This window comes from Gymnoscopelus braueri (genome assembly GCF_963280865.1).
Source record: "Gymnoscopelus braueri genome assembly, chromosome: 15".
In the NCBI taxonomy this organism is placed as follows: Eukaryota; Metazoa; Chordata; class Actinopteri; order Myctophiformes; family Myctophidae; genus Gymnoscopelus; species Gymnoscopelus braueri.
The window spans coordinates 51,267,872-51,280,458 of record NC_137620.1 but is presented as its reverse complement, the minus strand read 5'-3'; the positions used below and the strand labels follow the sequence as shown (position 1 = coordinate 51,280,458).

Genomic DNA, 12,587 nt, shown 5'->3' with positions numbered 1-12,587 from the left:
GTGTTTGTAGTCAACGCCCGGCCGGTCACACAGGTGCGCTGAGATGGGGCTGATCGAGGAGGTAGATTGGAAGGTACCGCCCCTCGATGACGCGGCCTAGGTGGCAGTGCTGCCTTTTGGTCCTCTCTCTGCTTCTCATCCACTGTCTCCCCATGGTGCGGCGCTTACCTGACAGGCGGTCTCCTAGCGAGACTCCACACTATTCAACCAGACACTGGCCCTCATTTATCAACGCAGCTTATAAACCGGCTTATATTTATCAACGAATCCTACACAGCTGATCCGAGCCTACATTTGGTCCCAGGCTTGATAAATGTCACGGCTGGAACCTAGCGTCATTTAAATAACACGCCCTTAAATATTCTCAAAATGCCCCGATTTTACGACATGAAGAAGGACCAGAATACGACCAAAGACATCAAAAGCCAATGAGAAAGAGTTTCCCCCGCCTGCCTCGCCACACACGCACACGCACACGCCCCCCTCTCTCTATCTCTCTCTCTCTCTCTCTCTCTCTCACACTCACACACACACACACACACACACACACACACACACACACACACACACATCCCACCCAGCTGTGTTTTCATGTATTGTAATCCGTACCGTAGCCGCTACGGTACGGCGTAGCGGTACAATCTTTGTCACGTAGGCTTGTAGCCTACATGAATGACATATTATGATACCAATCACATCGCCATGAATGGAATACGTTTGTATATTAATTTATTTAACCCATACCGAGCAGTGCACAAGCAGTCATGTAGGATATTCCCCGTGAGACGGCAGTGGTTTCGGTCCGTCCCGTTAAAGGAGAATTCCGGACAAATTAAGTGTTATCTTTCATGTCTCGTTACTCACCTAGCGACGTAAAAAGTGGCGTTCTTTTTTTCCATATATTCCCCTGTCGTCATTTTTTAAACACCCTCCGTTGTTATAATGGGAGCGCGTGGGTTAGTGAAGTTCGTCTATTATAACCGACGCAATGTTATTTTTTTCTCTACTACGATTCATTGTAGAGTCTCATGATAGTCAAACATGCGCTGAAAATTCCTGCGAGCCTGCCGTTAATGGCGAACGATTTAACACTGGATGCTTGTTTCTTTCCAGAACCTGGCAACTCGTGTTGCCAGATTCTGGAAACAAGCAACCAGTGTTAAATCGTTTGCCATTAACGGCAGGCTCGCAGGAATTTTCAGCGCATGTTTGACTATCATGAGACTCTACAATGAATCGTAGTAGAGAAAAAAATAACATTGCGTCGGTTATAATAGACGAACTTCACTAACCCACGCGCTCCCATTATAACAACGGAGGGTGTTTAAAAAATGACGACAGGGGAATATATGGAAAAAAAGAACGCCACTTTTTACGTCGCTAGGTGAGTAACGAGACATGAAAGATAACACTTAATTTGTCCGGAATTCTCCTTTAATAAGAGATTGGAGCATCGGGTTTATATCCTTAACCCAGCCAGGTTGTCTTCAAAACTCTCTATGACATAACTCCATAACTTAGGACAAGCTACTGTAAGTTTGTAGACCTCACTGTCCATGAAAAGATCGTCGGCAGTCCCGACCGCGGGACTCCCGAGTCCCGACGCAAAAGCGCTCGTATATTTTGAAAATAGCAGATCTACAAGCTCACAACGAGTGGCGATGCGACCCGTTTTTGAGCTTGCAGATCTGCTATTTTAAAATAGCCAATGCAACTGAATGACTGTTAAAGCAGTTTGTTTAAATTACTTTATGAAATGTTATATTTTCACAGGGATTAATTATTAGTGTGTAGATATACATTTAGGAGTGGATTATGTGTCCAGATGCCTGTCAGACAGTCAGACAATGCCGCTCCGCAGGTCTACAATGGAATAAACGGGCGCAGCCAACGTCAACAACTGGTCTCGACCAGACGTGAGATCTCAGCGTATGGTAGGATGAAGCCCACGTCAGGATATATTGATAAATGCCGAAAGGTGCGGTGATCTCGCCATACGCCCATTATTTGGGCTGCACCGCGTTGATAAATGAGGGCCACTGTGAATGTAAATGAACTTGACTTGTGAACAAAGCAAGTGGTGAACCATGTCCACCCTGTTATGTAATACCTGTTATACATGTCATTTATTTATAGATAGTATGGCATGTCCACCCTGTTATTTATTTATAGATGGTATGGCATGTCCACCCTGTTATGTAATACCTGTTATACATTTATTTATAGATAGTATGGCATGTCCACCCTGTTATGTAACACCTGTTGTACATGTCATTTATTTATAGATAGATTATCTCAATAAAACATGTTGTTTTGTGTCACAGGTTAAAGTTCCCCGGGGCGGGGCTGTTCCCGTGCAGTGAGACAGGGTTGGTGTTCGTAACGACAGGGGAAGGAGAAGTCCTCTACAGGACTGTTCAGTGGGAGGAAAGATGTCTCCAGTCAACAGGAAGGACTCCTGGAGGTCCTCTGTTTGACATCCAGTGTCCTCAGAAGTCTGTCTGCCAGCTACACCTGCCACACTGTGAGGTCACACCTGGTGAGTCAGCTACACCTGCCACACTGTGAGGTCACACCTGGTGAGTTAGCTACACCTGCCACACTGTCACATCACACCTGGTGAGTCAGCTACACCTGCCACACTGTGAGGTCACACCTGGTGAGTTAGCTACACCTGCCACACTGTCACATCACACCTGGTGAGTCAGCTACACCTGCCACACTGTGAGGTCACACCTGGTGAGTTAGCTACACCTGTCACACTGTCACATCACACCTGGTGAGTTAGCTACACCTGCCAAACTGTCACATCACACCTGGTGAGTTAGCTACACCTGCCACACTGTCACATCACACCTGGTGAGTCAGCTACACCTGCCACACTGTGAGGTCACACCTGGAGAGTCAGTCAAAGTGTCCTTGTGTGTGTGTGTGTGTGTGTGCTTTTCACAGGTGATCTGTGCGTGGCCCACATCACAGATGAGGGGGTAGAACTCTTACAACCACTGAGAGTGACCCAGACTCATGTGGTTGTAAATGTGACCCAGCTGTCTGCCTTTGGGATCCTGGAGAGGATTTCAAGCTTCTTTAGAACACAACCAAAACGTGCTCAGGTTCTGCTGTTCCTTCGACCACCGGGATCTAAGAGACAGATTCTAAATGTGTTTCTGCTGCCGGACAATGTGCCTCCCAAAGAGGTAACATGTTGTTTGTTGAGTAGCTTGCATCTCTGTGACATTAGATATATTTAGACATAGGACCCTATCTTGCCTTACCCCTTATCCCAAAGCATTTTTGCCATTTTTTACTATTTTGATATATTTTTTTAAATAGTGTGATGTAACCCTAACCCTTTGAATTGTTTTTTCAAAACAGTAAAATATGGCTAATAAGTTTAGGCATAAGGGGTAAGCGACACACAATATGTATTAATGATATGGATTTTGAAATTACATCAAAATGTGTTGTTGTCATTGTAGGTGAAAGAACAACAAGAGGAGGATAAACACATCAGGACCACCTCTGACTGTCATCTCACCGAGAGCCAAAACTACAGTCTGCAATGTTCTAATGCCTCATATGAAGTATCCCCCGAGGTATCACATATTAATACTACAATGTTCTAATGCCTCATATGAAGTATCCCCCGAGGTATCACACATTAATACTACAATGTTCTAATGCCTCATATGAAGTATCCCCCAAGGTATCACACATTAATACTACAATGTTCTAATGCCTCATATGAAGTATCCCCCGAGGTATCACACATTAATACTACAATGTTCTAATGCCTCATATGAAGTATCCCCCAAGGTATCACACATTAATACTACAATGTTCTAATGCTTCATATGAAGTATCCCCCAAGGTATCACACATTAATACTACAATGTTCTAATGCTTCATATGAAGTATCCCCCGAGGTATCACACATTAATACTACAATGTTCTAATGCCTCATATGAAGTATCCCCCAAGGTATCACACATTAATACTACAATGTTCTAATGCCTCATATGAAGTATCCCCCAAGGTATCACACATTAATACTACAATGTTCTAATGCTTCATATGAAGTATCCCCCAAGGTATCACACATTAATACTACAATGTTCTAATGCCTCATATGAAGTATCCCCCAAGGTATCACACATAAATACTACAATGTTCTAATGCCTCATATGAAGTATCCCCCGAGGTATCACACATTAATACTACAATGTTCTAATGCCTCATATGAAGTATCCCCTGAGGTATGACATATTAAAACTACAATGTTCTAATGCTTCATATGAAGTATCCCCCGAGGTATCACATATTAATACTACAATGTTCTAATGCTTCATATGAAGTATCCCCCGAGGTATCACACATTAATACTACAATGTTCTAATGCCTCATATGAAGTATCCCCCGATGTATCACACATTAATACTACAATGTTCTAATGCCTCATATGAAGTATCCCCCGAGGTATGACATATTAAAACTACAATGTTCTAATGCTTCATATGAAGTATCCCCCGAGGTATCACACATTAATACTACAATGTTCTAATGCTTCATATGAAGTATCCCCCGAGGTATCACACATTAATACTACAATGTTCTAATGCCTCATATGAAGTATCCCCCGAGGTATCACACATTAATACTACAATGTTCTAATGCCTCATATGAAGTATCCCCCGAGGTATCACACATTAATACTACAATGTTCTAATGCCTCATATGAGGTATCCCCCGAGGTATCACATATTAATACTACAATGTTCTAATGCCTCATATGAGGTATCCCATATTAATACTACAATGTTCTAATGCCTCATATGAAGTATCCCCTGAGGTATCACACATTAATACTACAATGTTCTAATGCCTCATATGAAGTATCCCCTGAGGTATCACACATTAATACTACAATGTTCTAATGCTTCATATGAAGTATCCCCCGAGGTATCACACATTAATACTACAATGTTCTAATGCTTCATATGAAGTATCCCCCGAGGTATCACACATTAATACTACAATGTTCTAATGCCTCATATGAAGTATCCCCCGAGGTATCACACATTAATACTACAATGTTCTAATGCCTCATATGAAGTATCCCCCGAGGTATCACACATTAATACTACAATGTTCTAATGCTTCATATGAAGTATCCCCCGAGGTATCACACATTAATACTACAATGTTCTAATGCTTCATATGAAGTATCCCCCGAGGTATCACACATTAATACTACAATGTTCTAATGCTTCATATGAAGTATCCCCCGAGGTATCACACATTAATACTGCAATGTTCTAATGCCTCATATGAAGTATCCCCCGAGGTATCACACATTAATACTACAATGTTCTAATGCTTCATATGAAGTATCCCCCGAGGTATCACACATTAATACTACAATGTTCTAATGCTTCATATGAAGTATCCCCCGAGGTATCACACATTAATACTACAATGTTCTAATGCTTCATATGAAGTATCCCCCGAGGTATCACACATTAATACTACAATGTTCTAATGCTTCATATGAAGTATCCCCCGAGGTATCACACATTAATACTACAATGTTCTAATGCTTCATATGAAGTATCCCCCGAGGTATCACACATTAATACTACAATGTTCTAATGCTTCATATGAAGTATCCCCCGAGGTATCACACATTAATACTACAATGTTCTAATGCTTCATATGAAGTATCCCCCAAGGTATCACACATTAATACTACAATGTTCTAATGCCTCATATGAAGTATCCCCCAAGGTATCACACATTAATACTACAACCTCACAATGTTCTAATGCCTCATATGAAGTATCCCCCGAGGTATCACACACTAATACTACAAACACTACAAGTTAGGGAAACATCATTTCATGGAGACCATGAATGCCGAGTCCAGAATTTATGGAGACCCGGGTATCGAAAAGCTTTGGACTTGTCGAGCCTGTTATCGAGTATAGCGGCCCGTGACGTCATGTCCAAACAATCAAAAACAAGAGGCGATCAAGAAATAAATCTAATCAGTCACGCTGGCACAAACATGTCGGTCTAAAAGTGTATTGATCCCTGCTAACCAGCGCTGCCCAGGGAAACAAGGACGAGGAATTTTATTTGCTCACTATTGGAAACATCGCTTCTTTAAGGGGACCGTAAGGGTCCATTTGGTTCCATTTGTACGGGTGGTTGCGTCGTTGTGTTTACATGTGCAGTGGAACAACGGCCGTTACGAGTGAAACGCTGAAAAGTTTCACTCGTCCTCTGTCTCCGTTGACAATTTATAATAATCCAAATGATAATAATCTGTTCAGGAAACTCTAAAACCTCCCTTCGAATGAATGACTAGTGTTGCCTATCGAGACATATTCAATGTACGCTGTCTTCTCAGTCTATCGTTGCCGAAAATGGCAGATCTACAAGCTCACAACGTGATGCGAACAGACACGGTGTGAGCTTGGAGATCGGCTATGTTTGGTGCGTGACACTGTTGTACGATGATATAAATTACACTTTTAAAGCGTATTTTAATGATAGGCAAAAATATATTTTTTACTATAGTCATCTTCATTTAATGTTAGATGGTGGTCAGCCACAAACACAGTCACAACTGGCCAATAAAAAAAGATACCGGTTCTGTTCAGAATTTGTCGTCTCACGTCTTTCCACAAATTAATAGAAAAAGATCAATAGTGGGCTCGATAAAAGCTCAGATCAATAAGCAGGATCGATAAGGTGCTCATTATCAATAAAAATGAACGAGCTCCATCCCTACTACTGAGTGAGGCAGAATATAAACATGGATAAAGTAACACAAAATGTTGTGTCCCAGGAGGGCATAATATCCAATAAATGTATTTGGGCTCTGACGCACCTGTCCGTCCTTAGGTGTGCAAAAGGAAAACTTTCTTCAATGATCTACTTATCAAAATGTATGTATTTTGACATGATAGATTCAATGGTACCAATAAAAAATCTGTATGGCTTCTAGTTTTCAAGATAGCGACCGATTACAACTAAAATACACAGTTTTCTGTCATCATTCGATCAGAAATTAAGTTTCAACCTAGCCTGATCTACTTTACAATGTTGCAATCATTGTCAATTAGTTGACATTCTTTTTATAAGAGAGTGATGTCAAAGCACAACCAGGACACAATGGTGACATATTGCTGTGAGACTCAGCATAGAGTTCAGTGTTGGCTAAGTAGTCTACTAACTGTAGTTATAGTATAATTTAGTGTCCCAAAATCTTATCTAACTAGACCTGTATATACGCCAACTAGTAGTTTAAATGGATTTTTTTCATATCATGAAATACATTTTGATAACTACATCATTAAAATATGTTCAGACATTCAAGTTCTACACCGTTCTAGAAGGTGTTTTCATGCCAAAGTTGGTGCTTGTATCACAAAGTGAACGATTCTTTTGAAATATTGACTATCTGCTGGACTATTCAGGAAATGATATAACATGACATAAAATGATCTACCCTAAGGCCACAGTGCATCCAGCTGAGTTCACCATTTATCTTTTTTCTACTACAACTACTACTGTGATGTGTCTGTGTTTTCAGGATGTGGAATATCATCAGAACTTTGGACCAAATTTCCATCCAACATTTGAGGTGACGATCAACCTCAATGCAGAAATCATCCCATTGAAACTGCTGGGAGGACCTGACAAAAAAGTCTGGGAGAAAAAGATTGACCTGGAAGGTAAAGGCAGAGTTTTATCTTATTATGAGATATAGTGGAATAGCTCTTTCATATTTAAACAGTCTTCCCCATTAAAACCATCCTGGCATATATGGCAACGTTACTTTGTGTATCCTTAACTTCAGTTAAGACTTGCAGCCTTTGAGTTCATAAGTCTAGAGCAGCCGTAGAGTCTGTAAGTCCTGTTGTATCCTACTGACTCACCTGTCAGTGAGGAGCCTCCACCGAGAGGACGTACTGTTGTATCCTACTGACTCACCTGTCAGTGAGGAGCCCCCACTGGGAAGATGTTGCGCCTCCATTCTAATGCTCTTATTAAACATTCCCCACTGACAGGCTCCACCCCCAGCCTGTAGGAGTACATACAGTGAGGTTACCCTCCCCTGTGAATGTCACATTCTGCTAGCCTGGCGTTGTCCAGACTGATGACGTGGATTCACTCACACGTTCCTCCACGGTATCAGTCTGGACTTTGGCCAATAGGCAGAGAGTATGAGAAATCAGAAAATGAACGGGCCAATCAGGGTCTGCTTTTCACTGTTGTACGGACAGCAGTTGAAACGCTGAACGTACAAAAACAATGGCTAACATTCTGCCTCTTACCAGGTTCTTGACCAATTAGAAAATGATAGATCAAATACTATGCAATGGAAAACATAACACTGCTATAGGTAGGCCACCAGGCCTGGCGGAGATCTGTGCTCCACGGAGCGCCCCTTTCTTGTTTATGGCTGTGACTGTGATTTGTGACATGAACAAATTAACAGTTTGTTTCTAACTTTGCTAGGACATATTTACTCACATTTATGCATTTCTTATCTAATTTCAACACTTTTTGTTGTTGTTCTTGCAGCACGACCTGAAGGAAAGGCTGCTTCTGTCTCAGGTGAGTGTTTTTGAGCATGACTTCATTATTTTTAAATTCAGTCTGTTGTGTGTGGCAGACATATGGGTCGTTTATGAACATATGGAAGAAATCACATCCGGTATTGGTTCAAAATGTGACGTAACTGGACAAATGGGTGATTCCATATTTGATAGGATGGGTGGCAACCCTAGCTTGTTTTAATGTGCACAAATCATTTAACAATGTTTGATTTTGTAGACACTCAACATATGTTTTTGTTCCCATTGTTCTAAGAGCACCACACATTCATATAATCTGTAATAAGACTTTAGTTGTGTCAGATAAACGGGCCGTAGACAACAGTAATTACCTTTCTGAACAAATGGAATCACTTTACTATCAGGATAATTACTGCCAGGTAATACCAGCTTTCTTAAACAAGTCTGTTGTCTTTCCTGACACAATGTAGCAGTAGACCAGCATGCATCTGCAGACCCTCCAGTGTCAAGTTCAACTTCAACAAGCAGAGCAGCTGAAGGTGAGCTGACTCTCACTACACATAGGTGTCTACAGTAAACTATAGATACACAAAACATATTTAACTACTTTCTAGGGCCGGGTTCCACGATGCGGTGCGGGTCACATGCGCGTGATTTTTATTAATAATGAATTAAACTACTATAAAACAACAGTAACAACAACACACTCTACCAGCCTCCAGTGGTGGAAAATAGCAGATCTACAAGCTCACAATGCCTTGCGCTTGTAGATCTGCTATTTTCACATGGTCACTGTAATGTTTTATAATAATAATCGAAATCTACAAAGTAACTAGTAACTAAAGTTTTCAAATAATTATAGTGGAGTAAAAAGTACAATATTTGCCTCTGAGATGTAGTGGAGTTACTGGAGTAGAAGTAAAAGTATTAGAAATTGTAAATACTCGAGAGTCAAGTGCAAATACCTCAAAGTTGTACTTAAGTACAGTTCTTGAGTACATGTACTTAAAGACGTATGCCAAAATACGTATGCCGAAAAAAAAATGCTTTTCACTGTTCTCAGGTCAAATATTGATATGCGATTAAAATGCGATTAATTGCGATTCATTAATTATAAAGCCTCTAATTAATTAGATGTTTTTTTTAATCAAGTCCCAGCCCTACTACTTTCATGTTAACATACAATATGTCATATTATGTAATGATGGATCTCCACTGTATTGAACCACAAACACTACCTGTTTACCACCTCCGTAGCCACAACCAACAGCTTGCTTTCTCCGCTTCCTCTGACAGTTTTTTGACAGTTCCTTAATAGTTCCTTGACAGTTCCTTGATAGTTCCTTCATAGTTCCTTGATTGTTCCTTGATAGCCCTCTTAAGGTTTAGCCTCCGTCTTTCCAGCTGCACGGAGAAGCTGGATTGCCGATAGTGGCGGGAAAAAAAACATTAATTTCAGTGGACGAATTTTTTTTTTCATGTTCACGGCAATGATCCTCCGTTCAAATGATTCGTTCACATTCACCGTTCAGTAGCGCTATTGTCCAGTGAAAAACAACTAAACCGTCCTAATATATCAGTAGCCTAACTGAGGTATTCAAAGACTTTCCATTATAAAACATAGAATGTTAATAAACGTGTTTAAACATGTTTCACCCACAGAGTTTCACCAACAACTCAATTTTCATTCCCCTTCAGAGAAACACTTTGTCGACAAACACTGGCCTGTCCTGATTCAGAGAGTGCAGATGGTGGATCCCATCCTGGATCTGCTCCAGGCTGAGGGTGTCATCACCCATGAGGGCTACAGTAATGTGAGGTCTAAGTCCACCACTCAGGAGAAGATGAGGGAACTCTATCCACTCCTGAACTCCAGCAAAGCCAAAGACATGTTCTACAAAGGTCTAGAGGAACATGAGAAGCTTCTCCTTGATGATCTGAAGTAATTTGCATTTTAATTAATTTTTACAAGGTATAAGAGAATGTACCTTTTCAGGCCATGATGCTTTCAGTGTTAATATGAATCATTATAATTTATCCTCTTGATTTACAAGAGCTCTACACTTTAATTGCAATGTTAAGCTACAGATTGATGTAGGCCTGACCTACTTTTTCTTTGTGAAAATGGAGGCCACAGTTAGGCTACTGAATGTCAAGGTCATTGATACAATGATATGAACGTTACTGGTCCACTGGAAGAAACCCATGCACTACAGCAGGTGATTTATGTAAACATTTAGTCATTTAACTACAGCAGGTGATTTATGTAAACATTTAGTCATTTAACTACAGCAGGTGATTTATGTAAACATTTAGTCATTTAACTACAGCAGGTGATTTATGTAGCCTATTCAGCCATTGTAGGCGAGACCTGTAAACATTTAGTAATGAACGATCAGCCACTTGGCTGGCTGTAAGAGAGTAACAGTTTGATCTGCTAGCTACAGTACCTACCACGTTGTTTGACCAAAGCGCAACACGTTGTCCTGGTCCTACGACCCAATCTCATGGCAACCGGAAGTCCTGACAGTTTCAGGGGAAAGTTTGTAATTTGACTGAATAAATATGATATGTGGCTCAAATGGCTGGGGTCCATGATGTCTGTCTAGGTTAAATGCTTCATCTTAGTTTGTAGCGTCCATTTTAAATCAAGGAAGTGATCAAACTCCACTCTAGTTAATGTGTAGTCATAATGTGTTTATGTAAAGCACCTTGACGTAAACACATTGATATCATTATAATGTGTTTACATATAAAGCACCTTGACATAAACACATTGATATCATTATAATGTGTTTACATATAAAGCACCTTGACGTAAACACATTGATATCATTATAATGTGTTTATATATAAAGCACCTTGACGTAAACACATTGATATCATTATGTGTTTACATATAAAGCACCTTGACATAAACACATTGATAACATTATAATGTGTTTACATATAAAGCACCTTGACGTAAACACATTGATAACAACGTGTTATTGACTCCAAATGTAGATACAAAATACTACAGTTTAGCTCAGCTGATGAAAAGGAAGGCAGATGGCTTTACATCATATTTGTATCTCTCTCAATAGATCCTCATCATCACCAATAATATCAATGTCAATAATATTTCTACACATAATGTGGTAATTAACAGTAAAGCTGTTATTTTTCTCTTAGGAAGTAAGTGATGCTGAGATGGAGCAGGAGTTCCAGTAAATCCAGTATCCATGGACAGACCAGATGAAGTATAACATGCTTTATTTAAAGACATTTACTAGATTCATCAGACTTCAGAGGTTGATCCTACCAATATGATGGCCTAATATTATTTTTGGGAGCATTATAATTATCCATGTCTGCTGATTAGATCATAAAACTGGTCTATCCTAATAGTTATATCTTATTGCTCTCTGATACAGGTCTCTATAGTTATCGTATCTCTCTGACTGTTCTTTTAATGTCATGGTGTTCTGTGTTCTGAAAACATGATTCCAGACCAGATGGTAACTAAGGACAAGCAGAAGTAAACATTGTACCTCATACTTTTTATATGCATTATATTTTTACTATTGATATTTTGTTCTATAGACTGAGGAACAGTCATTTGACCTGTTGTATGTTTGATCATATACATATCACAGTACCTTGTGTCTCTGATGTAAATACATTCATGTATGTTTGAGGTGATATTTCACACAACAAACTGGGAACACTGTATATTTGACCTGTTGTATGTTTGAACATGTAACTATCACTGTACCAGCCTTGTGCCTAAGTGTATATAAACCTTTATATAGCCTTTATTAGCTACTTACAGTAGAGACTATGAATGTTAATTCATCCTCCAGTGATAACCTATTCATGAAACAGTGAAAGTATTTTTATATGTGATTGTATTAAAGGATGATAAAGTCATTCATATTACAGACTTTGTTTCATTAAAAAACACACAGTTATTCATGTTGTTATGATCAACTTTATGTCAATAAACTTTATGTTCAAACA

The 12,587-nt window shown here is 39.8% G+C and overlaps 1 protein-coding gene across 1 annotated transcript in view; it reads left to right on the top strand.

The window, feature by feature from the left end:
* Positions 1-12,504, top strand: part of LOC308101662 (NACHT, LRR and PYD domains-containing protein 1b allele 5-like) — a 14,961-nt gene extending 2,457 nt beyond the window's left edge. Inside the window, exons 4-11 of the mRNA XM_080451094.1 lie at positions 2,325-2,539; positions 2,953-3,197; positions 3,480-3,596; positions 7,598-7,739; positions 8,593-8,625; positions 9,056-9,124; positions 10,284-10,527; positions 11,760-12,504. Of these exons, the coding sequence (XP_080307220.1) occupies positions 2,325-2,539; positions 2,953-3,197; positions 3,480-3,596; positions 7,598-7,739; positions 8,593-8,625; positions 9,056-9,124; positions 10,284-10,527; positions 11,760-11,766 (1,072 nt within the window). The 3' untranslated portion in view covers positions 11,767-12,504. The remainder of the gene's footprint in view (positions 1-2,324; positions 2,540-2,952; positions 3,198-3,479; positions 3,597-7,597; positions 7,740-8,592; positions 8,626-9,055; positions 9,125-10,283; positions 10,528-11,759) is intronic.
* Positions 12,505-12,587: the final 83 nt, after the last annotated feature.